General features: G+C 36.7%; 1 protein-coding gene across 1 annotated transcript in view; it reads left to right on the top strand.

Moving 5' to 3' along the window:
• Nucleotides 1-25,438, top strand: part of LRMDA (leucine rich melanocyte differentiation associated) — a 697,858-nt gene that overhangs the window by 579,570 nt on the left and 92,850 nt on the right. Inside the window, exon 6 of the mRNA XM_067299879.1 lies at nucleotides 9,138-9,222. Coding sequence (XP_067155980.1) covers nucleotides 9,138-9,222 — 85 coding nt within the window. The remainder of the gene's footprint in view (nucleotides 1-9,137; nucleotides 9,223-25,438) is intronic.

Raw genomic sequence — 25,438 nt, 5'->3', positions numbered from 1 at the left:
GAAAATACCATACAATAAATAGTCTTTTTTTGTTGTTTTTACTGTACTTCAAAAAAATAGGGTTAAGGAGATGCTAAAACACTTGACTTTGAGTGATATAAGCTGAAAAAGAATGGTCTTGGAAGTCAAAGAAACTAATGAGTGTTTTTGTATGCTGTATGTTACAGTAGAACAAATCAATTCAGGCTCCTTAGATGCAGTCATTGCCTTGTGATTATATTTGTGTAAAGTCTTGGAGCCTTTGATCAAGGAAAGGCATTTGTGAGTAGGCCTAATCCAAGCTCTTTAAGGTGTTTAACTTGTGCAGGAGGCGGGGGTTGATAGCAGCTGGGATTTAAATTTAGTTTTGCCGAACTTTTGTTTTGAAAGGATTTCTATTATACACTGCTCCCTTTTCCATACAGAAGATGGATCATTGAGTAAACCTAAAAGGGAAAGAGGATATGGGAGGAAATGGGTGGGGAGTTTGAATTAATCTTCTGAGGAGAAATGTTTGATCAGCGGGTAGGAGAGGATGAAAACCTCTGATGTTGACAGCAGGCAACTTTCTGACTAGTGTGTGATTGACAACTTTGATGCTCTGGTGGGGAGCTAGTGTCCAGCCGTGCTCAGGCATCCTCTGTCTGTGGGTGGTAGTGTTAATAATGTGGCAACTGGAAAGATTAATTGTGGACAAGCAGCAGGATTACGAGGAGGGCTTCACAGGTCTAAAAGGAACAGTGGTAGGAAGGCCTCTGATCTGTCAGCCCAAAAGGAAATTAGTTAGGGCAGGCTGGAGCAGGCTTAAAAAGGGGGGAGGGGGGAAGATGGAGTAGTGGGAGAAGGGAAGCATTTAGGATATTAAAGCAAAATGTGAAGAGGATATTGAAATAGGTCAGAAGGGGATGAGGCCAATGTTCTTGAAAGACCTTAATACACTACATCCTCTTACAGTACATTCAAAGTTGAGCTTGTTTTGCAGCGACCTGCAGAGTGACTTTCATAGTGGTTAGAGCTGCCGCAGTAGGTAGAACTGGTTACTCATTTTCAAAATGAGCTTGACAAAAAATTGTTTGTCCACTGCCAACTATGAACTCAAATTAAGAATTTCCAAAGACCCCTAAATGCAAGATACATAGAAGAGAGTTTACTTAAGCTGTATCTGCAAGTAGCTATCGACTGTATATTTTACTTCCCACCCTTTTTGGTAGAAGTAGGGATTTTGCCAATAAATTCTGTGTTACCATTAAAGAGGCCATTCATCATGCTTACTAATGTTATTAATCAAGATACACCACAGTACCCTTAAAATGAGATCATTTTGATAAATCATGTATGACATGAAAAGACTTTATTCCTTTTAAGTGCAATTTAGACTGTAATTTTTTTCCTCATTTATGATTCATGGGAGAAACATGGATGAAATTCCCTTGCACATTTACACCTTATCACCAGTAATAATTCAAAACTGCTCTTAGATGAAAATTCAAGGTCTGATTCACCAAAGCTGAATGCCAGCTCATTATTTTCTGGCATTCAGTAGTCCAAAAATAATGTCCATACATTAGTTGCTTTTCACAATAGTTGAATTTGGCTGCACACCAGACATATCGATTACACTCAATTAAGCCTAAATGCATAAGAATTATCTTATGTTCATTTACATTTTTGATCCAGTTGCACCCTGCTTTCAACCTTGCAATTTAATTTTAAGTGAAAACCAAAAGTTATAGTAAATTCAAGTGATAAGTGATAGTCTCTCATATATGAGAATGAGGGAAATGTATTCTGAAATGCTTTGAGTGTTGTTAAGCCCTACTACTTCTGTTAAATAAGCAAAATTCTCTTGTCTTTTCTTGTTAAAGGTCATCAGAAATGGAAGGCCAACCAAAATATAAGATCACTGTTCTCCTTGTCTTCCTAGTACTGCAATAATTTGGCCTACTTCATTAATAAGATCAGATATGAAAATAGCCTGGTAAAATGTCCTGAAGGAGTATTTGCTAAGTTCAAAGTCACAGTTTTGATTCTAGCTGAAACAGTCATGTTATTTATTAAATTTAAAAATGTCAGAAATGAGTTGCAGCATTTTTTGCTAACTTAGGTATAAATCTTGGGTAAATGTTTATTTATTCTAGCATTTAGAAATATAAAAGGGAAAAATCCAGTACAGAGTTTTAATTTGCAAAGCAGAATCATTTAAGTCTTGGTATTTCTCAAACTATGATTCAAAGAGGATTGATTTAGATAAGTTACAGTTCTCCCTTTGCTTCCTTCAGCAGTTGAAAGCATTTGAAAGAACATGTGTGGCTGCCAAAAATAACAGACCATTTGTATTTTTGCACCATTGGTCTCTACAAGTTCATTTGGATGCAGCCAGTGTATATCTTGATACTACACAGGAGGTGCCCTTTCTGGTACCATCCAAATCCTTTTTTATTCCTCGAATAGTGGAATTCGGGTATTAAGCGAACGCACCTTTTCTTAATTTAACTAGGGTTCCAAAACTCTTGAGAACCAGTTGCCAATGTGTGGCTGACTTCATTTCCCTCTGAACATTATGTGCGTCAACATTTTTGATTTCTAATAAATGGCTGCTGGTTAAAAATAGTCACTCAGATGTTATGACATTCAGCAAAAAATGAGAAGCACAGTTGTTTAAGACATAAGATTGAGGGAAAAGTGGACAATACCCTTTTCCTTCCTTCCCACCAGCCATATAATACTCACCTGTCGGAGTGGGTTTTTTTGTTTTCAGTGCTGTAGTCAAACGTCCAAAAGGTTATAAAATAAGTCACTATTTTTGTGAGCAGGGTGAGTAGGTCATCTCAGTAAGCCTGTGTGATCAGGCAGGTTGCGATAACACCATGTATCTGCTCCCTCTCCCCTCTCAGTGAAAGTGACTGTAATTTGTTAAGTTTAGTAATGCCAACTGCCGACCTGCAGTTACTAAGGTTTGGTGTGGAGCAGGGGAAGGGGGAGATCCCGTCGCCTCGAGGACAGCGGGCTCGCGGGGTGGGCATGCCATGCCACCTGTTGGTTTTGCTGAAACATAACAGGGTGTTGGTGCTGGTCACAACCTCAGGCAGGGCCGTGGGAGACCGGCGGCCCGGCACAGGTTTTCGTGGGCTGCCGGAGGGAGCGCCTTGCTCGTGGCCCGCTTTGGTGTATTCCCGGGTCTCTTGCTTGATCCCGTCTGTTGCGCTGAGAACCAGAGCTGTCTGCTCTTCTGCATGTTCCTTGTTTTCATGGAACAGCATATAAATTGTCAATACAGTTCTTCCCGAGTGGATGGGATGGTTTCAGGCTTGCTGTATTGGTGCTTCCTGTATTTTTTTTTTTTTTTTTTTCTCCTGGCATCACGAGGCTTTCCAAGGCCTCACAGTGAAACCAAAGCCCCATTGTGCTTGGTGCTGTGCGAATTTCTGGGAAGAAACAGTCCCTATAGAGTAGTGTTTTGATCCTCTCTGCAAACATGTCATGAATTCAGCTTGTGGTGAATTAATTTAAGTCTATTTCTATTATTAGTCAGGCTGTTTTCCTCATTACACAGTATCTATACGTGATGAATATATATATTTAATCTGTAAATGGTGAATTTTTAATTACTAAGATTTTGAAAAAAAATGTTAATGAGCAACTCTGGAAAGTTTCTGTATGTTGTATTACAAATGTGAACAAATCTAGATGGTCCAATATCCTAATAGGTTTAAGACGTGAGTTGCTGCAGCCAGTGCTACAAAGGAGTGATTTAACAAATTGCTACCATACTGGTACGTACATATATGAGCAAGTTTTCAAAATATATATAATTTATTGAAGACTGTTGCCAGTGTGACACCTGAGTAAGATACATATGCCCAAGAGATCCAAAATGAACTCTTAGACTAAGCAGATGTTTATGCAGACATTTCTTAAAATGTTAATAAGCATATATCTGTTTAAGTGTAATTCATTTTAAGTATCAGGTACAAGTGCATTTAAGACAGAATAAGCTTATCAAGAAAATATTACTGTTTATTTAAATAAAAGGAAAAGTTTTTAAAAAGCAAGTATGAGTTGATCTCTTAAACTGGAAATATACTACAGGTTGTCCCATTAGTCTTGTACATTTTTGGAGAAATAGCTTTGTAATTTAAAGGGGCAAGGCAGTGATTTCCTTCATTCTTAATTGTAGTTTTCCTGTGGATATATTAAAAATTTTTGGAAACCAATCCTATTTCCTTACTATATCTGAATTTTGCATCTGATGCATTGGGGTCATCACTGCAATGCCACAATATTATTTTCCGTTTTTATTTTGAATGTAAATTCATCAAAAAAGAAGCAATGAGCTTTCAAATTGCTAAGATCACTTCTCTGTGATCTTACTAGATGACTTTGACAGGTGTTAAAAGTGTAATGAATGAAAATAAACAACAATGTCACAGAACACAAGTGTTCTTGATAAATGTGGGTCAGACTTATAAAATGAATATCATGCTGTCTCCAAGAAATTTGCTGTTTCATCAGTCCTCTGAAGAACATGAGTCATACTCTGAAATTCTGGAGATGTGAGACAGTCCAGTACTAGAGAAGAAACGTTGCAAAGGAGAAATCTCAAATGCTTAAAATCTTGCTAAGGTGACAGATATGCAAGAGAAACTTCAGTCTGTCTTGAATTCCATATTAAATACTATATTCTTAATTATTTTGGTTTTTTTCCTCCCTGTTTTATTACTAGGAGCTATCAGTTCCAATGTTACTTATCAAGTTATATCATGTTCCTAAATCTTTGCTGAGTATGTATTTTTCTTGCATGTGTCTGGGTAAATGTCAGTGGCATATAGTTCACATATTTGTAAGGTTTATCACCCTGCATATGTGTGTTTTCTAGATATCAGTATATCTCTTGCCATATGTCTATAAAGAGATATTGAGAACTTTATTTATATAGCAAAATATGTCAACAAATATCAACTCCCACTTTTCCCACAAACTATAGATTTCCCCCCACTTCATTATTTCTAAAAACAAGAACACATATGCTAGTGAAATTATAGAGCAGCTTTTCCAACTTTTGTCCACTGTGCACAGCCTCTGATTTTAAGGAGGAGCATGTTTGGCATAAGAAATCAACATGAACTGAATGATTGTGATTCATTTTGGAATTTTTGTCTTTTGAGGTGTTTAACTATTTTGTCAGATTTATGCCTTCTAGACACTTTTACTACTAACTTTGGGGAGAGGTTTGTTTTTGGTTGAACAAATTTGTAGCTACCACATCTCATTTCTGCATTCTACTGTCTCTCTTATGGATGATGTCTGAAAAATGTCTGACTGAGCTAAGATTTGTGCCTTCTGAAAATATTCTAGAATTAAGTGTATTCACCTGAGGAAATCTCCTTTTGTGTGTGTGTTTATTGAAACAATTTTACTTATTATATCTGTTCATAAGTGTTTTGTATATCCATTGAACCCTTCACGGGAAGATGACAACATGCTGCTGTTCTTCCTATCTTATAAAATTTGTCAGGTGTAATGCATTAGTGACTCTTACAGTTACTGATGTATATGGGTGTATAAAAAATACGTGGCTTGCCACAGATATAAGGGTGGTCTCTAGCATATCAAGGGTAAATATTGAAAGAGAGAAAGTAGAGAAAGACTAAGATTCAAATACAGGGTATGTGACACAAAAACATCAGCTACTAACAGGTGTTAACGGTATTCCATTGTAGCCAATATGCCTAATATCCAACCTAACCAATATAGGCTAATATCAAGCAACATCTTACTCTTCAACAGAAGGTAAAATTTTCTAAGCAATACCATTGCTTTAATTAAAATTACTCAAAGTTGTGGGGGCATTTTGTTTTTTATATAGAGCTGTCTTTCCTACTTCAGATTCTACAGTATGTGTAATTTTGAGGAACATGTTTTGAAAGTCTGGTAGGCTGTCTGTTTAGGATCAAATACAATTTTAACTCAGACAAAACTCATAGGTTAATCTTGAGTCAGAGACAGGGACACCAATTTAGCAAAATGTTTGGCTATGTGCATAACTTCATTGAAATAACTACTGCCTTTTTTGAATATATGCCTTGTACTATGATATATTGCAAAATTTGGATGACTGTAATGCTTGCAAGAATACAAGCTTCTGTAATAATACTGATGTCAGAATTATCTTACTGAGCTATTTGGTGATCTGTTCCTATAAAACTTGAAGATACTACCTATTTAATCCAGCTTTCCTCAAAGCTATTTGCATTTGTAGTTACTTTCCACTGCAGCTAGGACTTCTGATGCAAATGTCATCAATACTTGATATGTCAGTGCTATTATCACTGTCAAAATATTCTTGTAGATATTAAGAACAATGCAGCCTGTACAAATCTCTTTGGAAAATATCTTAGGGCCAAATATCAGTAAGAGGTAGGGAAAACAAATTGTCTACTTTCTGCAGGTGCGCAGGTTTACTCAAAAACTTGATTCAGAATTCCAGCCAGTGTTTGTGCAAAGCAGTCCTAACCCTAGATGATTTTCCATAGAATTAAAGCTGCTCTAACTGAATGCTTAGCAGAAAGGTAATGAAAACTGTTCTATATTTGACAAGGAATTATATACTGTACATAAAACAGCAGCAAAACATCGATAAACAAACCCTGTTGTTCTTGCTTTTCCTAAAACTGGAAATAAAGCTAAATTGCCCCTTCACTCCAATATTCTTTTTAGAAGCTCTTGAATTTTGCTCACTCAGTAGTATTTGCTGAAAAGGCAAAGTCTCTTCCAGTAATTTTAGGAAAAGCTATCATCAAGCTGTCAACAGTCTAAATTGAGATTAAAAGAACCAAAGAGAAACCTTCACTATTATCAGAGTCCCAACTAAGTACACTTGAATAGACAGATAACATCTAGAATGCACTGTATGCGACCACCTCTTCCTCCAGGTTTTGGAGTGACTTAAGAGAATAGTCTTATGTTAAATAGTGACATTTTTTTCTTGTCATATCCAGAACTTCCAGGCCAAAACAGAAAACAGACAGTTGTGAATAGATGCCTTTTCATGATATTTAACATTCATTTCAGAGGTCACATTGCTATGGGGCACCTAACTAATCCTCTGAGATGTTAGAAGCCCTCAGCACATGCTGGTCATCAGAGGGAAGACCTCCAGTAATTCATAGACCAGGATAGATTGGGCTGTATGTTAGGATTCACCAAAATCAAAGGGTTATTTGCCCCAACTGAAAGACCAATGTCTATAGCTTTACCTCTCTGGAAAGGAGGCTTTGTTATCACTGGCAAGACAGTGGAGGCAGGATTTTCTACATTTTCTCAGATCTGATCTGGAGCATCCTTGGTATTTCAACAAATCTGTCTGTGTTAAGATGGCTGCTTTGCTGTATGATGTGTTTTCCCTGATTTTTGCTGGGGACCAAAGGAGACTATAAATATGATCTGAATAGAAGTTGAAAGCTGATCTCCAAAAGTAAAAGATTAGTAGTGCTAGTCCACTGAGTCACTTACCTTTTAACATTTTAATATACTATCATCTAAGACTCCAATAGCTATGACAAAGAAAAGGTTTGTAGGTAAGTTACGGCCTTTAACAAAATATTACTGTAACTACTTTTCATTATTGTGGATTTACAACTGAGTGTTATCTCAGGTTTAGTCTGATAATTAAGTTTGAATTAGTCTTTAAACCTTTTCTTCTCCAAAACATTATAGCCTTATTTTACACTTGAAGGCCATATTGTAACCAACCTTTGTAAATCTGGTTTTGATTTAATTTCAATGAAAAAACTATACATTCTGAGGATATGATTAATTACAAAAGAAGCGAGATTGAATCAGATTGATTTAATGACTTTTGCAGCATGTAATCTAATGTATCATTGGGTACAGCTTGCAGTAGAAGATAGCAATTATTTTCTCCAGACTCCCTTTAATAAATTATCACTGGATTCAAAAAATAGTTTAGCTTTGTATTTCCTCTTGTTATTTGCTTTATCTTTTCTGTTAGAAATTATCATTTAACTTTTTTCTTTCCTAACAGGATAGGTAGTTTCAGATTCTTGAAGTGAACACTATCCTTTGAGTCTTCTCTTTAAAAAAAATAAAAATCTTTGTTAAGTACATTGCAACAGGTAGATTGTGAACGCTCCAGAGCAAACTCAGTGCCTGAAACTGAATATGTCACTAGCATGATATCAATCCATCTAATCTAAAATAAGCTCTTAAAAAAATGTGGTGATGATTCATATTCACCAACAAGATCCTTTATTTTAATATCTCCTTCAAACGGTGTAGCATTGCTACTCCGTAACTAAAAAGCAAGATGGTAAACGGCACTTGTCTTGGCTTTATATTGCTTTTTCCCTCAGACAAAACCTTCTTCAACTGGATGAAGTATAGTTTAATATGGATTTAAGTGCCACAGTCTATTCTTTTTCAAACAGAATCATAGGATCTTGAAATTTTTCTTTTTTACAGGGAAAAGTTTGGATTTCCTTTTTTCCCCTGTAGCCTTTTGCTGTTAAGGATTCTGAGCAAGACTTCTTGCTACTTATTTCTTAAATGCCTTAGATGACTTGTGTGGGTTTTTAATGCTTTACTATTAACAAATCTATATACTTTTCTACTTTTTTTACATTAGAGGCATTATAATTTTTGAGAAAACCCTTCATTTAGCTTGCAGGACAGTGGAATAGTAAAATCTGTTTTTTACTTTCAAAGGCAAGCATGGTAGCTTTCCCAGCTACCAAGCATCCCAGCTTTCCATTTTACATTTCCTTTTGCATGCTGATTCATAGCCTTCCTTCAGGTAAATATTAATCTGTCTGAGGAGCATTTTTAATATTGCCCAAAGATTTCCTGATAAAGATGGTCATTTTTAAAGCTGTGAGCTGTGTGACTATTCTTTTAGTGACCGTATCCTAACACCATTGAGTGAACTCTTTATGAGTACAAAACTACTACTTTTAAGGGATTGCAGACAACCTTAACAAAAAAAAATAAAACTCATTTTCCTTCAGTAACCAATATTCTTCCATGACTGGTGACTCTGCATGTCCGCAAACACATCATATGACTCACCTTACAGGTGCATCCTCTTTGCTTTGTCATTGACTTTCACTTACAGCATTGATAATATTTGTTTTATCGCACAGGCCTCCAGTGATGCTGCCTACATGTCTCCAGAGATGCACTATACACCTCTGCCTTTGGGATCCAGGGACCTCACCAATCACAGAGGTATAAACTAACCTTTTATTGCTGTGAACGGCTGCAAGGTGGTAAGCTTTGCTGTAAGGACTTCTCCCTCTATTAGTTATTGCTGCATTGGCACTTTACAGAGAACACTGTGCCTTTCAAGCACTAGATGAGAAAACCATACCTGTCAAGACTACAGATTTTAACTCATATTAAATAGGATTTAAGGGTAGTCTACTGGGAAAGCAAATAAATCTATGGATAATAACGTTCAGTGATTTTTTTTGTGTGTGTGTGAGAAAAACGTAGAGATTAAAGTACTTAAATATTGCTAAGTAGGTGATTACATGCAGCATTGGTAATTCTGAGGGAATTTGTAAACTTTCTAATATTTGTAAAGAGAGAGCTTTTTGGCAATTTAACAATTTAGGACTATAATTTTGAAATGTTAACACATTTTCATTGCAATAAAAAGGGATTTTTTTCTGTTTTTCAACATTAAAGGGGGATTGGTATTCAATTTCCTTTTTCACCAATCCTTAGAACTTAAAAAGCACCTTGGGCAAATTCTTGAATTCCTTCTGCATACCTATGGAGCACAAAGTTCAGGAAGCAGGTGGAAAACTGGAGCAGTCATGAAGGGAGCATTCCAAGCCCTTCCACCTTTGTTCCAAAAGAGACAAATTTTATAAAGCTTGTGGCACTCTTCAGCTTGAAACTACAGCAACAATAGCTGTGTTTGCCATGTTGCACATTTGATTCCTTGGGGTTTTGATACTTCAGCTGTTTTCCAAATTGATATCATGTAAATCATTTGTGCAGAGGCAGGTTTTGTATAGGATACCTGAATCAACATCGTATTTATATTTATGAACTTATGGTAACTTGGTTTCAAAGTTATCTTAGTGTATATTCAGATACCATAACATTACAGAAGTTTGAGGTAGAGTGGCTTTCTACTTGACACCTACAGCAAGAACCAGGCAGATAATGCAACTGAATAAGGATCCGTGATTCAGACGGGAAAGGATGAGGAAGACAATTTTTTACTTTCATTGCTTGCAGCCTTTATCACTATTGTTGTGCCAGGGCTCAAATGGGTGTCAAGCTACATCCTAGTCATGGTGCAAATTGGTATGCTTTACTGGAACTCAGATGTCCTTGAAATGCTATAGGGCGTTATATTCTGACATTGAGGTGATGTAGTAACTGGTAGTTTTTAAAGAGAAAGGACTGAACCAAAATCTTGTATTTGATCATGCACCTCTGTTCAGAGATTAGAATCTTCTCTCCTGCACACACAAATAACCCTAAGCACAGCCCTCCCTTTTGCACCACCAACCCTAAGTTCCCAAGGTATGAGTTGTGGTTTTATTTTCCAGGTAAGCATATTTGCTTTGAGATTGGAGATCTGGTGTTGGATTAAATAGCTAGGATCTAGTATGAAAAGCAAGTAGAATGAGAGAATGTTGTAAATGCCTATGTTCAACAAAAATACGTACAAAAAAATTTAAAAGCCAGCTGCTAGGTATCTTCAGATTTATTTATTTAGGTGATAATGAATTAGCAGTGTGGCTTCATGGCTGACTTTGGAATCTGATTTTACCAGAGAGAGGTCAGTAGCTGTAGGCATCAGAAGCTGCGTGTCTGGAATATGAATTGACTTCTCTTGCTAGGAAGCAGTTCTGTGGCTTTACATGCTATTAGGCACATGTGCCCATATGGGTGTTTGTTTAGAGCTGGATCTTACAATATCCTAAGTCCCACTGTCTTCACTAGGGTTTGAGGGTGCCTGCCCTCTTACTGTGAAAAGCGAAAATGATACTCCCCAAATTATTGACATTTTACCCTTAGCTGTTCACATCCTTCTTCATTATTTCTGTCTTTATTCTTCCCCAAAATATTCTGCTTTGCATGCTGAACATATGCTGAAATTTTCCTTGATGATTAAGCAGTTATATATAAAGCGAATGGGGAAGAGAGTGTCATCCAAAAAGAGGGTAAAATTGGCCCTAAAAGAGGCATTGTTAATATGCTCCAAGAAGTAATATGATATATTTATTCACAAGGAAATAATTAAGAAGTCTTTCCACAATTCCAGGTGTAGTGAATAAAGCTTGGAACAACCTGCTGGCAAGGTTTATTAACTCAATCAACTTCTTTTATACAAAGAAAAATCTCCAAGTTCACAAACCCATAAAAATTAATTGGAATCAATAGAAAAATCTCTAAGAAAAGAATGAAATACTTAAATGTGCTATTTTAGGTTCTGAATATCTCAATTTCTTTCTTCACTGATTGCTTTCAATGTTGTATGAAATGACTGAATCAGCTGTTGCATATGTAAATATTGGCAGTTTTCAGCCCAAAGTGAAAAGGAGAATGCTGTAACTTTGTGAGTGCTCTTATTTGTCTCTGGAGAAACTTGTTTACCAGAGTTTGAAACTCTGGCAAACAGTTTAGTGCAGCTGTAAATTGATTCTTTGGGATTGGGAGGAGTAGCAAAAGGAAGCTGAATGTGTTTGACTGGTAGAGTTTTACTTGGACATTTTTCACTATATTTAGCTATGAATTTTGGGGGGGGGGGGGGAACAAAAACATATAGTTCTGCATGTGTTGCACTGTGCATTTTACAGCTTTCTAAACTCATGTATTCAGTATATTATTTCCAGACAGGTTCTGGTCTTTTGGGGTTGACTCCATATTTTGTACAAACTATCTTCAGGAGTTTTACAAATCCCTCTCTCACTTCCAAAGCCCACAAAAATGTCACATGTCAGGGTTGCCTCAGAGTTGAAAGATAGAATAATTCCTATAACTATTATATCAAATGCTATGATGCTTTGAGTGGATAGGTGCCTAAAGAGAACAATAAATATTGGAGGCCCATTTCTATTCTTTAGAAAAATTTTTCCCCATCTTGGGAAGCTTCTTTTCCCAGAAACCACTTTGTTGCTTAGACCCTCTTTTCTAGTTGAACATTTACCCAGTCCCACTGTTCATATTTCTTAGCAATAAATGTATTGGCCTTCCTTGTATGTTTTAGGCACCTGCTAGCAATATGACTTGGTCCTTTATGATATCTAATTAGTGCCTCTCTAGGATAGTCTTCCTAAGTATTTTTTTTTAACCTAGATTTATTTTTATTTTGATTCCAAAACCATGATCTCAAACTCCTAAAGATCTTTGCTTGGGCTTTGTTAAACCAGTATTTTGTATTTGATTTCATATGATTTTAGATATCAGTGATTTACTTGTGTGACAATGTTAACAGTTCTTCTACCCAGATAAAACAAATCATTTTAATAAAACACCTTCCCACACACACAAAAAACAGGCTTCATTTTTTTCTAAATGCCATAATTTGTATTATGTTAAAATTCAAATTTGCTGATGAAGCAAAATAAAACAGGCCCCACCTTTCTTTCTGCTTATCCAAACCCATCTGACTTTAAGAAAATATATAAACAAATCAGAATTGCTTACTGTTGTTTTTAATGGCCATGCTCCCAATACACAAAATTAATGAAGTAGAATATATATTTTTTAGAAACTTACTCCAAAGATTTTGTTTGTTGTGTCATTTTTAGTTTTTTGTAGGTGTGCCCTTCTGTTCCTCATCATCAATTTATTACCTGGGTATCTATAAAATCCTAAGACAGAGCTTTAAAATACTTAATATAGTTTAAATTGATGGAAAGAGGAATTTTATAAATGTAATATTGTAACTTTAAGGATAATTTGCTTGATGTATGTGTCAGGAAAAAAGCTATTGTTGGTTTTCCCCCACCTCCGTCAAGTAGGTTGTATGTTCCTTTTTCATAATGGCACCCTTGGTAAGGAAGTTCCTTTGTTAGGTGTGAGCATTTAAACTCAAATTGCCTTCTCAAAAGAACAGTGTTTTCCAGTTGTTGGGGAAAATAGTTATTCATCATTCCATCGCAGGAGAAGCTGAATTACTAAATAATGAATGTCATGAAAATCTGTTTTTTCCATGTAAAAGAAGTGCTGGATATCCTCTGTGTGAATAGATATTTTATAACGTTGTCTATTACCTGGTTTACTTGAAAGCCTATTTGTTGCCAAAGCTATTTGACTTCCAGTAACATTTTATAAATACTTTTCTTGCTATCTTGCCTCTGGGAGCAAGCAATGGTAAGTCTGACCAATACCTTACTGGTAAGAGGAAGAAGCAGCAGCTTCCATTAAAACTCAAGTTTGTACTTATATAAGAAGTTTTAGAGCCTTAACTTGGAAACACGTTTTCTTGTTTTCTGAAACTGTTCAATCCAAGATGGAAAGACACAAGCTGCAGTCAAACGCAAGGCCCAGAAATCCAGTGACAGAGTATTTTTGAAGTTTCCTATTACCTCTCTGAAGGTAATTTTATAAAGCATATTTGAACAAAGGAAAAGAGAGGTTCCTGGTGCTGTCAGTTCCTCTTTGGCCCTGACAGGGAAGGGCTGAGGGCTTGTTTTGGCAGGGAGACCTTTCCAAAGCAAGCAGAAGCAGGTGGGCCCAGAAGCTGCTGTTGTGGCTCCCAACCTTGACCTGCCTGGTGGTTTTGGTGACCACTCTACTGTGCTACGGTACTTAGAGCGTTTGGCATAGTACATTTCAGAAATGACTGGAATGACCATACAGAATGCAGTCTGACTGATTTTCGAGCGTACCATATAAAATCCAGCTACGAGTTTTGTAGGAGCTGAGGTGTGTGCTTGGTTAAAGCAGAAGTATGCGTTTGTAGTGCAAGCATTGGGCCATCCAGATGTGCTAGTATTTATAGTCCAATAGATGTCAAAGGAGACCTATTACTTTGAAAGTGTGTTGTTGAAGGACAATAGTGGAATTTTTGGAGAACCAGGAATGATGTATCTGATGTGATGTGTGATAGCCCCAAACTCTCCTGCAGGGATTACCTTCTCTACCTCACTTTGGTCAGCCTCAGCCTGCTCAGATTTTAGAAATAAATATTCATAAGTTCATGTGACTAATCACGTGTATTGATCCTTCAGGGATTAGGTCTAGAGTTTTAAAGTGTTATTCTAAACTTTCTGAAGTAAAATTACAAAACTGATACACACTTCATAATAAATGTTAATATATGAAGTCCTTATTTTTGAAGGCTTTCAATTCAAAATACAGTCACTCTCAAAAGCCATGCTGTCTTTAAATCACAGGCATGAAAAGAAAAAGAAACTGGTTTGCATAAAAACTTGCTTCCAGAAAGATAATTATCCTGTTTATATTATCATGGCAATCTTCTTTGCTATTATTATTGACACAGTTGTTAGGTACTCATTGTGTGTTCCAGCCAGAGGCTTATGTAGAGTTTGAAATTGATTGTTGGGAAAGTCACAAATTAATTTATGTAGCAACTTATCATAATTAGTTAGTTTCCTTAATGTGAACTGCACTTTATGCTTAGCAATTGATTTTTCTGTATATCTGCATAAAACTGCTCATTGTGTGCTGTCCAAAAAGAGAATAGTAATAATAGTAAAACTTGGGTAATATTTTATCTTTTAGTTAATCTGAGGAATTCTAAAATAAATTTTAACAAAAGATATATGTTTATATAGGAAATAGTTGCTTTAAATCATTTAATAACCGAGAATAGGATGAAAAAAAGAGAATTGCAAACAGATGAAATATATGAAAGTTATATATCAAGCATATATTGTGAATAGTGAGAAATTTGATTTGCTGGTTTACATGAGGTGTCGTTTGAAAATAACATATTTCTGTTTTCATGCTGCATCATGGTGTGGTGAGTGATACCATAGAGAGGAAGGCAATGCACCTCTTAGGCCAGTGTCTTCTGCTCTTGAGACTACTGACCTTTTTTAAAAAAAAAAAAAGTGTTTGCAGTAGCATGGAACAGACAAAATCATATTTTCCAGGGACAGGAACGCTCAAGAATAAGCTGTGACATTTCCTCCAAATGCCAGGAAATATCTCCCAACAGTGAGTTGTGCTGTTCTCATGACTTAATCCAAGAGGAGTGGGTGGATATCCTCTTCTTTTGGCACCATGGAAGAACAATAAAATAAGTAGTCCGTTATGGGAAAAAAAAAAAATCTTAATTGTCTTGCCTATACAAAATAAGAAATTTGATTCTAATGCCTTGCCTTTTTTTTGAATTCGGAAAATGGACATTAATGGAAGTAAGAGGGACACTGCAGAAGCATGGAAAGCAAAGTAATGGTAAAGATGAGTGCCAGTGCGAGGGACTTGGTTAAAAAAAAGCTTTGGTTTTCGTGACTTAGTAACAAGAGGTTAAACTTAGTTAAACCTCTCTTCCAAAGAGAAAATCTGTCACTGGTGTTATCCAGACTTGAAGTGCCTGCAGTTTGGAGGTGTGGAAAGGCAATGTCAGGTATTTAAAGAACTCTTTGTTCTGAGCTAGTTGCTTCTGGTGCTGTTGGTGGCAGGCCTGGCCCTTCTAGTAGGCCACTGTGGGCCTAACTTTATTAGAAATCTAAGGGGTTGGGTACACAATTTCCATTCTAAATCCAATGAGAATTAGGACTGTAAGACACAGGCAGCCCTTCAAAATTATCAGATTTCTTTTTCAGAAGGTATTTAGAGTTTCAGGTTTCCACAGTGCGCATTCCCTAATCTGACTCTTGGAAGTTCTGAGAATCTTTTTATATTTTTTCATTGCGACTTTCCCCATATTTGTCAAAACTAACCTAGCAGTTCCACCCTCAGTCACCCATCCAAGTATCACATCAGAGTGAATATGATCAATGAGGAAAAAACTATAACTTCAGATTTTTGTGTAGGCTAGAAAGTATCTGATGTTTCACGACATAGCTCATTTTGTCATGCTGGCAATACGAAACTATAAGAATGCTCAAGCTCCAAGCAATGTGACTATAAAATGGCAGGAAAACATAGAAAACATTGGCTTTCGTAAGTGGAAACTTGGGATCCAAAACCATAAACCTATCTAAAATCTTTAGATATGCAGGAGAATGAACGATGCAGTGAATGTGCAACTGGCAATTTAAAAAGATTGGCCAGTGAATCAGCCACTTGGCTTTATAATAAATAACCTTTTAGAATAAAGAAGTCCAGTTTTGGGCCATGAGATTACAGCCCTTCCAGAGGAACAGACGTCAAAGCACACAGGCTGTTGTGCACACACATTCTCCTGAGACTTCCCGATGTTTAGTTAGCACTCCAGCCTAGCCTGCTTTTTGCAGGAGTCCTCCAATTTTATCATTCAGGCATTTTTACAGCCTCATTGGAACAAATAAACAAACATCTGGAATCGTGTGGTATATTTAATTAAAAACTTTTTGTTTGGCCAGAAATAGTAAAATCATGAAAAATTGCCTGTCTCCAAGCTCAGAAAGGCCAAATGATGAAGCTGTTGGCTACAGACAGTTTTACAATGTATTGAAATTCATAGATATGCACACCTGCTATAAGCCTCCCCACCCCACTTTATTTTGATTCATAACCATTAATGAGTGTTTAGTGCACAGACTGTAACCCTTGTTTAAATGGGAATTTACTCTATTAATATGTAGACATGTGTTGCTATTTTCTGTATAGCCCGTGCTGTTCTGTATAAGGATAAACCTTTAAACTATTGATAACTAAAGGTCTGTTAACAATGCATGTCCCTTTTGAATATTCTGTCGTATGAGTATGTTTTAATTCCACAGGAGATAAATATTTATGCCATGCTAAGAATCTGAGTGCCAAAGGTTGGAAATGTGAAAGATGATGTTTTCTTATAAAAAATTAGAGAATGTAATGAAATTATAAATATTTATTGTTTCACTTTAGGCATTTCTTTGAGAAAAATTTCAAGAGATTCTTGATGCTTTTGTAGACAAAACTGCTAGCTATGATCCCAGATATTTCAAACTGCATGTTCCCTGTGGACATACAATATTCTACAGTACAAGATTGTTTTTTGTGAAAGCAAATTTTCCTAATGGACTGCTACCATTTTGGATACAGAAATGTAGGCTTTTGAAGATGTGGGATACCCAGAGTTTTATTTTGGAGTTTGCACCCCTTAGTTTCTAAATACCTGGACTGTCTTTGCTGAGAAAAAGAAAATGACATGCACACACAAAGTATTACTGCAGCTGAATCTTGTTCACAATTCTTCATATTGTTTCTGATTAAAATAATTTGGACTCTCCATTTTGAGATGCATTTCTCTGAAGATTTAGGTTCTTAGCAGGATAGGATAGGATGCTTAAGTGACCTCTGCCGGCTATCCCAGGATTACTGTTACTGAGCTAAATGAAGAGGAGGTGGATGTTAGAAACAAAGTACTAATTCCCACATGGTGAATACAGGCAGAAACCTACTTTAAAATTCAAGAAAAAAAAAAAAAAGTGGGGGGGTGGTGATGGTGTGGGGGAGGAGGAAATTTCCTGCACAGTCAGAAGGGCAGCCATCTGCATAACAGCAATAAACTATTTTATCCCCTTGTGTGTTGGTTCTTTATGGTGCACACATCTTTCTATAATATGTACTTTTCTTCCAACCCATGAACAGACTAAAAGATGCAATGCATTTTGCATTCCTTTGTTCAGCGTGTGTGGTGTGTTGGGAGGCTGTGGGTGAAGGCTCCTTTCTTTAATTTTGCCTTCAGGAATGAAAGGGATATCTTTGTAATATTTCATTGCATGTTCTTATGCAAGGAGAGAAAGCTGTCAACATTTGGTGGGATATGAATGTTTGTATTCATGATCTAATGATATGTTTGCTGATCAAAGTTTCTTTCAGAGCTCTGAAAGCAAATGTTAAATAGGTTGACAACTTTCCTTTTTTTTCTGTTTCATGATATTTTGGGGTCTGTTAGTAGCCTCGCTGCTAGAAAAGTGAATGATAGGAAGTACCATGACATCCTTCATTAGTTTGTATGCCCTTGAGCAGAGAGCTTACACCTGGGGAGAAGAGGGGGAGGAGACTAAGGAGTAAACAGTAAGTCTAAGCAAGTGAAGTTGTTTTGTGTGCCTTACCAAACAGAGGATGGTTGATCCTTTTTATTTGGTCTCTATTATGTTGCCTTTTAGAGTGAGAGATTTTGAAAATTACTTGTATTAACATAGGATGAAATTCTTTTACTGCGTGATTGACAACATTGGTGTGATTTGTAAGACCCTTTTAAGAAAGCTTGTGTATGACTCTAAAGTGCCTAGTAAACCTAAGCAACCACCTGAAAGACCCCCCACCTGTGGCTGCATAAAACTGAAATAAAGAATGGAAAATAACCCATTGAGTATGCACTTTCCCACCTACTGAGAGCAAAATGCAATGCAGTGCAATTTTAGTACTTACGTGCCACTGGGGAAAATAGACTCCTAAAATCACATAGTGAAGCACTGGAAAAATTCAGCGAATTTGTACTAAGCACTATGTTATAAAACCTAAGGAACCGTAGGCTTTACTTCTCAAGTGAAACAGATTTGTATTGCAATTCTGTTAGAATGCCTACCAAATGTAATGATGATATTTAGCACAGTAGGCTGAAAAACTGTAAGGCTAGCGGGTAAGTGTTGTTTTACAGGTATGCAATGCAGAGGAGGATACAAGCAACACTTGTGATGTCTACTTAAAGACTAAACACAGTTGCAATCCCTGAATCTGTTGTCTTCTACTTGCGCAACGCTTTGGGTCACATACAACTCCTGGTGGGAGATGGAAAGAGATTGCAGCCTGAGTTAGCTCTTTCAAAACCATTTCCAATAGTAGACATGACTTCTCAGAATTAACAGAGACCTAAATTAATGTTCCTGTATGAGCAGAGTTGGAATATGCATGTACCAAACTTATGGTCAAACCGCTGGATTTCCCCACATTAAGTTAGCTTTCTCACCACCGCCAGCTGCTGCAACAGCGGCAGCTGCAGTAGCTCCGTACCATACTTAATCAGACATGTGCTTAGAAAAACTGTGTCAATAACACCCACCCATCTCTAACTCTTCCTAACAGGAAGGAACCAACTCAGCTTCTTTAAATTATTTTATTATTTTTTTATTTTTCTGAACTGTGAATGAGTGCTGCCTGTCTTAACAGTCATCATTGTTTCCATGAGGAAAAAGTAGCAGGTTCAGTGGAAGCCATCACTTGGGCCTTGCTGGGAGATCCTGAATCTCTCTTAAAGCAAAAAGGTCCGCAAACAATACCCACAAACAACAAACAAAAACAGGCCCCATATACCCACCCAATTATTTTATGAACTTGGCAGATTGTCTCCTTCTACTTAAAGCAGAGAATGATGAATTCCATGAGGGAAAAAAAAGGAGAGAGAAACTTCATAATAAATATATTAAATATAAGCTGTTAGATCATTCAGAAGCAATTTGGTGCTGTCTAATGCCAGCCATTACTGATGTAAAGTATCTGATGTGTCAGGAAAAAGAAATACCAGGTGGAAACTACAGAAAGGCAAAAAGGAGATATGTAGACATCCACTCAATCTCTAACAGTAGATGTAATGTTTGCCTCTGCCCTGTAGTCTGATGCTAGATAGCAGTGACAGCATGTGGAGGATGGCTGAAGAAGTCCCTCTCCTAACTGTTAATTATCACACTGCTTTCTTTTCACTTTTGTTTCACTCTGTCCTTATAAAAAGTAATGCCTTTCCAAAGTGAATTTAATAATAAAGTGAAAGAGCAGCTGTCTGCTAAATTCAGTTTTTCTTTAAAAATCCGATTGCAATAAAAAGGAGTATAATGGTTTTACTCAGTGATCCCACAAGTGAGCAGAATTAGCACATCAAGAGATGCTACAGAGGGGATAGTGCTTGCAATAGTGTTAATGTCTCTGTAAGTTCTCTTGTTCTGCTGGCCTTATGTGCTTCAGCCTCCTGTCTTCTTCAGGGAAGATGGCTGTTCAGACTGAAAGATGTGGATTAATTAAAAGAGTGCAAGATTTTTAAATGACATTCATTTGGTGATACAGGAAACATCATTCAGGCAGAAAAAGTTCTGTGAGAAGTTAAAATATGAATTGCAGATTTGTAAATAAATAGAAAGGAAATACAATGTAGAGGTATGTTCTCCACAGTACAAAGAAGGCTTGAAAGAGTTTTAGGGGTGATTATGAGCAGTGAGAACAGAAACCAGCTTGCTGAGACTGGTACAATAGCTAGTAATGTGGTAAGTGGGAGATATGTGTAAGAAAAGGTCACAAGCAGGAAAAGCATTTGTAACCTTAAATCCTCCATCTTGTACAGAGACAGTATTTTTCATGACAGATTAGTTTTTTAGGATAATCCATAATGAAACTATAGTGACTGTTCTCAAAAATCACTCTTTGTCAGCTTATCCCCTAAAGAAGCTACAGTATCTCACCAGGGAGTCGAGTCTCGTTCCGTCATTCTTTTTTGACTGGGGTAGAATGCCACAGGCAGGAAAGGTGAGGAATTAATACTGTTACTGTGAAGTTGTGGAGGTTGTTCTGGATTTATTCTTGTGAGTTTGAGACACCAAATGTAGAGCTATTTTTTGGAAATTTAGGAGAGTGCCAATTTCTAAATTAGCTAAAAAGTTGTGCACTCCTTCAATCCCATGTTGACAGTTTGTGAGGGCATACAGCATCTGATTCAGAAACTGAAGTCTTGACAGTAAAAAGAACACAGTTTTTAAATCCGTATAAGCGCTTTGTTTTGTATTGTATGAGTTATTTAAAATTCAAACAGAATTTTTTCTGATAATACTAATTTTAACTGGTTCCTTCTTCTGAAGATATTTTAAAATAAATAAATAAAGGAGCAGCAACAAGGTCTAATCATTTTGATCTGTCAAGGGCAAACTCATTTTATCTTTCATCATAAGTATTTTCGAAGTATAGTAATGGAGCAAAGAATGAAATACAAAGCAAGAAACATAAAATATGGATAGTGAGAACTAACATTCCATATTACCTTATGTTTTTGTCTTGTTTGGTTTGTTACTGGTTTATTCTTCAGGGTTTTGGAGGTTTTTTTTTTTTTTTTTCTTTTTCAAGTTCTAATGCAAGCTTTTTAATAGCAGTTTACTGGACTGCCCTAATTTATGGATTTTGAGATGAGTGTTATTTTTCAAATGCTGTTCTATTATTTCCTAATAAAAAGGACATCTGATTTCTGTTTCTTGCAGATTCCTGAATTTCATAAGCTGAATATAAAAGATTTTTCAATCAGCCTAGGGAACGGTTTCTCTGATCTGTAGGTTAGAAATACTGTGTTGGAAGCAAGTATGTTAGTACTAGAGGGAATCTCTAGGCACTTTCTCCCCCTGGCTGTAGTAAAACCTGCACAGATTACAGGGAGGAAATCCATACACATGCTAGGCATCTCTATGCTTTAAAGCAACTAACTGCAGGTGTTTTAGCCATGCACGTATGGCTAGATATATGACGAGGCTTTTCAAACTTTCAGGCAAGTCTCCACTTGCAGGGTAACCAAATGTTGACGGGAGAGGGGAATAAGGCATATGTATACGTGTTGAGGTTATGATGTCATGCACTAGTGAGTTATTGCTGCATCTTTGCCTCTCATAATTTCATTCCAAATCAATAGCTGAGCAATATGTGTACCATCACTTTAAAATCTTTGAGACTGAGGGGCACTATATATGTGTATGCATAATATGTTTTCTATATTAGTCAGCTGTTGTCTGCTGAACTTGTGAGGAACGCATCTTCATCTCTGTAGACCTTCCCTGTCTATGCAATAAGTTATAGCTATATTGCTTGCTGCTAAACTGAGGCTTCTTGGGAGCAAACTTAGGTCAGTGTGGAAGGCTTCTAAATATTCCTTCCCATATAGGTAAAATGCAGTCATCTGAGCTGGTCACAGCTGGTTAAGCATCACAGCTAGACAACGTGTCAGTTCTGTATCACATCCTAAAGTGTCACCTCAAATAGCTTAAGATTCCTTGACAATATATTAGGAGAGTAACTCAGAAGGAATGTTACTATTTCTTAAGTGTAAACATTTCCTGTACTGCTTAGATAGGTACTAGAAGGCCTTAATTGAAATATTGACCTTGTTTTAAGCTCTACGTGGCAACAGAATAAATGGATGCTCATGGCTGAATTCTGTCCAAGATTCACGCAAACTTTCTGTTCCCCTTCTAAAGAAGTTTAAACCTTCTGACTGATCATCATCAGTATTAATTTTTTGGTGACTCTTGATTTGGAAAAAGACTTGGAGAAGCCTAAGAACAGCTTGATCAGATTTAACTTCTTTATAATGAGGGATAGCTTGATAGATAACATGTTTAAAATGGAAGGGAGGGGGGAGCCTGAATACATCATATTGTAATTTTGGTAATCAAATGCACTGAAATATGTCATTGAAAAGATACTTATGAATCTTAAATCTTAGGATGGCTGTCAGGTTTCTTTTAGTCTATGAACAATGACAATCATAATTTGAAGATGAAATACGGTCAGAGCTTGTCTCCTTGACAATCATTCCAATATTTAGACAAAAAAGCTCTCTCTTACAGATTTCATTAGTCAACTCATGATTTTTACCTTTTCCCTCATGTAACTCTAATACCCTGTGAGAAGCTTAGACAAGTAGAATTGAGTGTTATCTCATATAAACATGAAAGAAATTACATATGTGTATGACAAAACCAGAAGAACTTTAAGTGTCATCCCACAGATTGCTTGTATGACCTAGGAAAGAACAGGGCTGCATTTGATGAGTTTAGGTGTGTTTTTGAGCAATTGCAAAACCTTCCCTAACTGATCTAAAGCCTCCTCCTACATTTTCCTACATCTGTTGCATAGCTGAATTAAGTTCTTTAAGTTCATTTTTTCGTATGCTGTTGCCTTGATGCTTAAAAAAGAAGAGGAAAAAAAAAAAGAGAAAAACTAACAGCATTTGGAGAGGCTTGGAGACCTTCTGTGGCTAACAAGCCAGAGAAAGTGAAGAGATTCTGATTAACACAGTAATCTGCATTTCTGAAGTATCTTTTATGCAGAGTGTCTCTGAGCACTTACAGTGCAATAATCTGTGGAGTTTGGCTAAGTAAGTCAAAAAGCTTGAAAGAATGGGAGTTTTGAAAGCAGGGAAAGAAGGGAACTTGATCTAATGTCATAAGGCGGGGAGCTTTGGAGCCTTGGGGCACAATTAACAAAGCGTCTGGCACCTGCCGTCTCCAGTCTTTGTTTAGAGAAAGATTTAGTAATCCTGCTTGTGGGATGTGGCTCTTTCCTTGTCTTCACTTCAGCCCACTGTGGCTCAGAAACTATCTGAATACCTGTGTGGCAATAACACATGGCATCTGCATCCTTGACTCAGGCAAGAGTAACAGAGAAGGATTACCTACAGAAGCTCATGAACAGCACTGCTGTCCTTTTTGTCTTTTTAACATCAGAAAGGTGGTTTTAACAGAAAAACAAACAAAGGAGTTTATGCTGCTTTTCACAAGGGGATTACTGTGTAACTTATCAGATTTTTATTTAATTTTTTTATCAGCTACTGACACAAATGGAATTACTACTGAAAGGTCAAGGCTGACCGCTGTCATTTCTTATTCATGCCCAGGAAGAATTCTAATTCTAGTTCTACCCAGATATGTTACTTTGGCAAAAATTGAGGGATTTGGTTCCTACTGTGTTTCAGTTACAGTTCTCGAAGATGTTATGCTCTCTCCTTTTGATGTAAAAAAGAGAGTGGATTTCTTTTATGGCTATGTTGTCACCTTATTTGTGTATGATGAAACCTTTTGGGGCCCCACTGTTAGACATCTATGCAGCAGGAAGTAATCCTTACCCCAGTTCATTTACTGACTTAATGGACAAGATAGGCAGTAAATGAAAGAGAGGAAATACTGTTATCCTTATTTTTATGGTTGGGAAGGTGAGGCAGAAAGCATAGTGCACAGTGGTCAAGCAAATTTCTGTGGCACAGTAGGGGCTCAAATGTCCTAATTCCTGGTCCACAGATTTAATAACTAGAACAGCCATCCCAATACAAATGCTTACTTCAAAGGAATGCATGCTGCTTAGAGAATTTTAATGATATATCCTTCATCACTGCTATCTACAAAGTGGGTGTCTTCATCGTGCAGAGTTAGATCTTCTACCTGGATTGTTCTGACTTTCCCATGTCACTCTTCTTCTATTTTTGCAGTCTAGCTATATATGTTTAAGACTTTTAAAACTTCCCACAGGATAAAATGAATGTTTTAGTATAGAAGTCCTGTGCAGTCATTGTAACCTGTGTAGTTCAGCACCTAATTACTAATTCTATGAATAAATTGCATAAAGTATAAAAATAAATAAAAGAAATAAACCAGGGAGGGGATGTAGACAGGCAGTGTAGAATTAACCGTACTGGGCATCTGTTGAATCATCTGACATTATTATCCTCCCTCCTGAAACATGTCAAGGAGCATTCAATATGTGTAGACTCCAGTTTTCAAAGTAGCCTGTGGGGGTTAGTTTCTTCTAAAGCATACAGATCTTTCTATGAGAATCTCAGCTGTAGTGACTTTTTTTTTGGTGATGTACAATTTCCATGTTAATAAATGGTTCCCCTTTGCATATGTGATACAGTCCACTTAAAAAGATTTTTATTTTAATAAAGGATCCCTCTTCTTGTAACAGCCTTTTCTTTGAACAGTTACAAAGTGCTGTTTCAGGGAAAGAGCACATCATTTAACCTGTTCACATACACTGTTCTCTTAAGGTATTGTGAAGAGAGTGACAGGCAGCCCACCTCAGCTATAATGGGCAGAAGATGAGCAAGCCAAAGGCTTTTTCATCAAAGCACAAGTTTTTTCCTGTCCAGTAAACCCAAAAATCGAAATAATCCACACAGTACTTTTCTGAGTTGTTCACAAAAATAATTAAGTGTTATGTGATCGCTTCTGATGCTGTGTCATTTCTTTGCTGAAGCTGATGCTATTATGGCTATAAACTACTATAGCGTAACAGCTGTTTATCAAAATATTCATGAAAATTTTCTGTGACAGGAGAAATGGGCATACTTGTAATACTGTTTCCATGGAAAAAGATGCATGTGCTTAGATTTAGTCAAAATTATGGCATACTGTTCTGAATTTGACAGATCTAGTTCAGCACATAATCCATAATAAAATAGGAACTGTAGTATTTAAACACTAATTCAGTGCATATCGGTTTGTATGCAAAGACTCTATTTAAGATATTGCAAAATAGGTTTTTATAACAAATGCTGCCCAAGCTATGGCATGCATCCCAGTCTTGAGTAAGGTCTTTATCTGGGGTCCAAGTGGTGGTTCCATGGTTTGCTCTG

Source organism: Apteryx mantelli, chromosome 7 (assembly GCF_036417845.1).
Source record: "Apteryx mantelli isolate bAptMan1 chromosome 7, bAptMan1.hap1, whole genome shotgun sequence".
Taxonomy (NCBI): domain Eukaryota; kingdom Metazoa; phylum Chordata; class Aves; order Apterygiformes; family Apterygidae; genus Apteryx; species Apteryx mantelli.
This window is presented reverse-complemented; position numbering and strand designations above follow the sequence as displayed.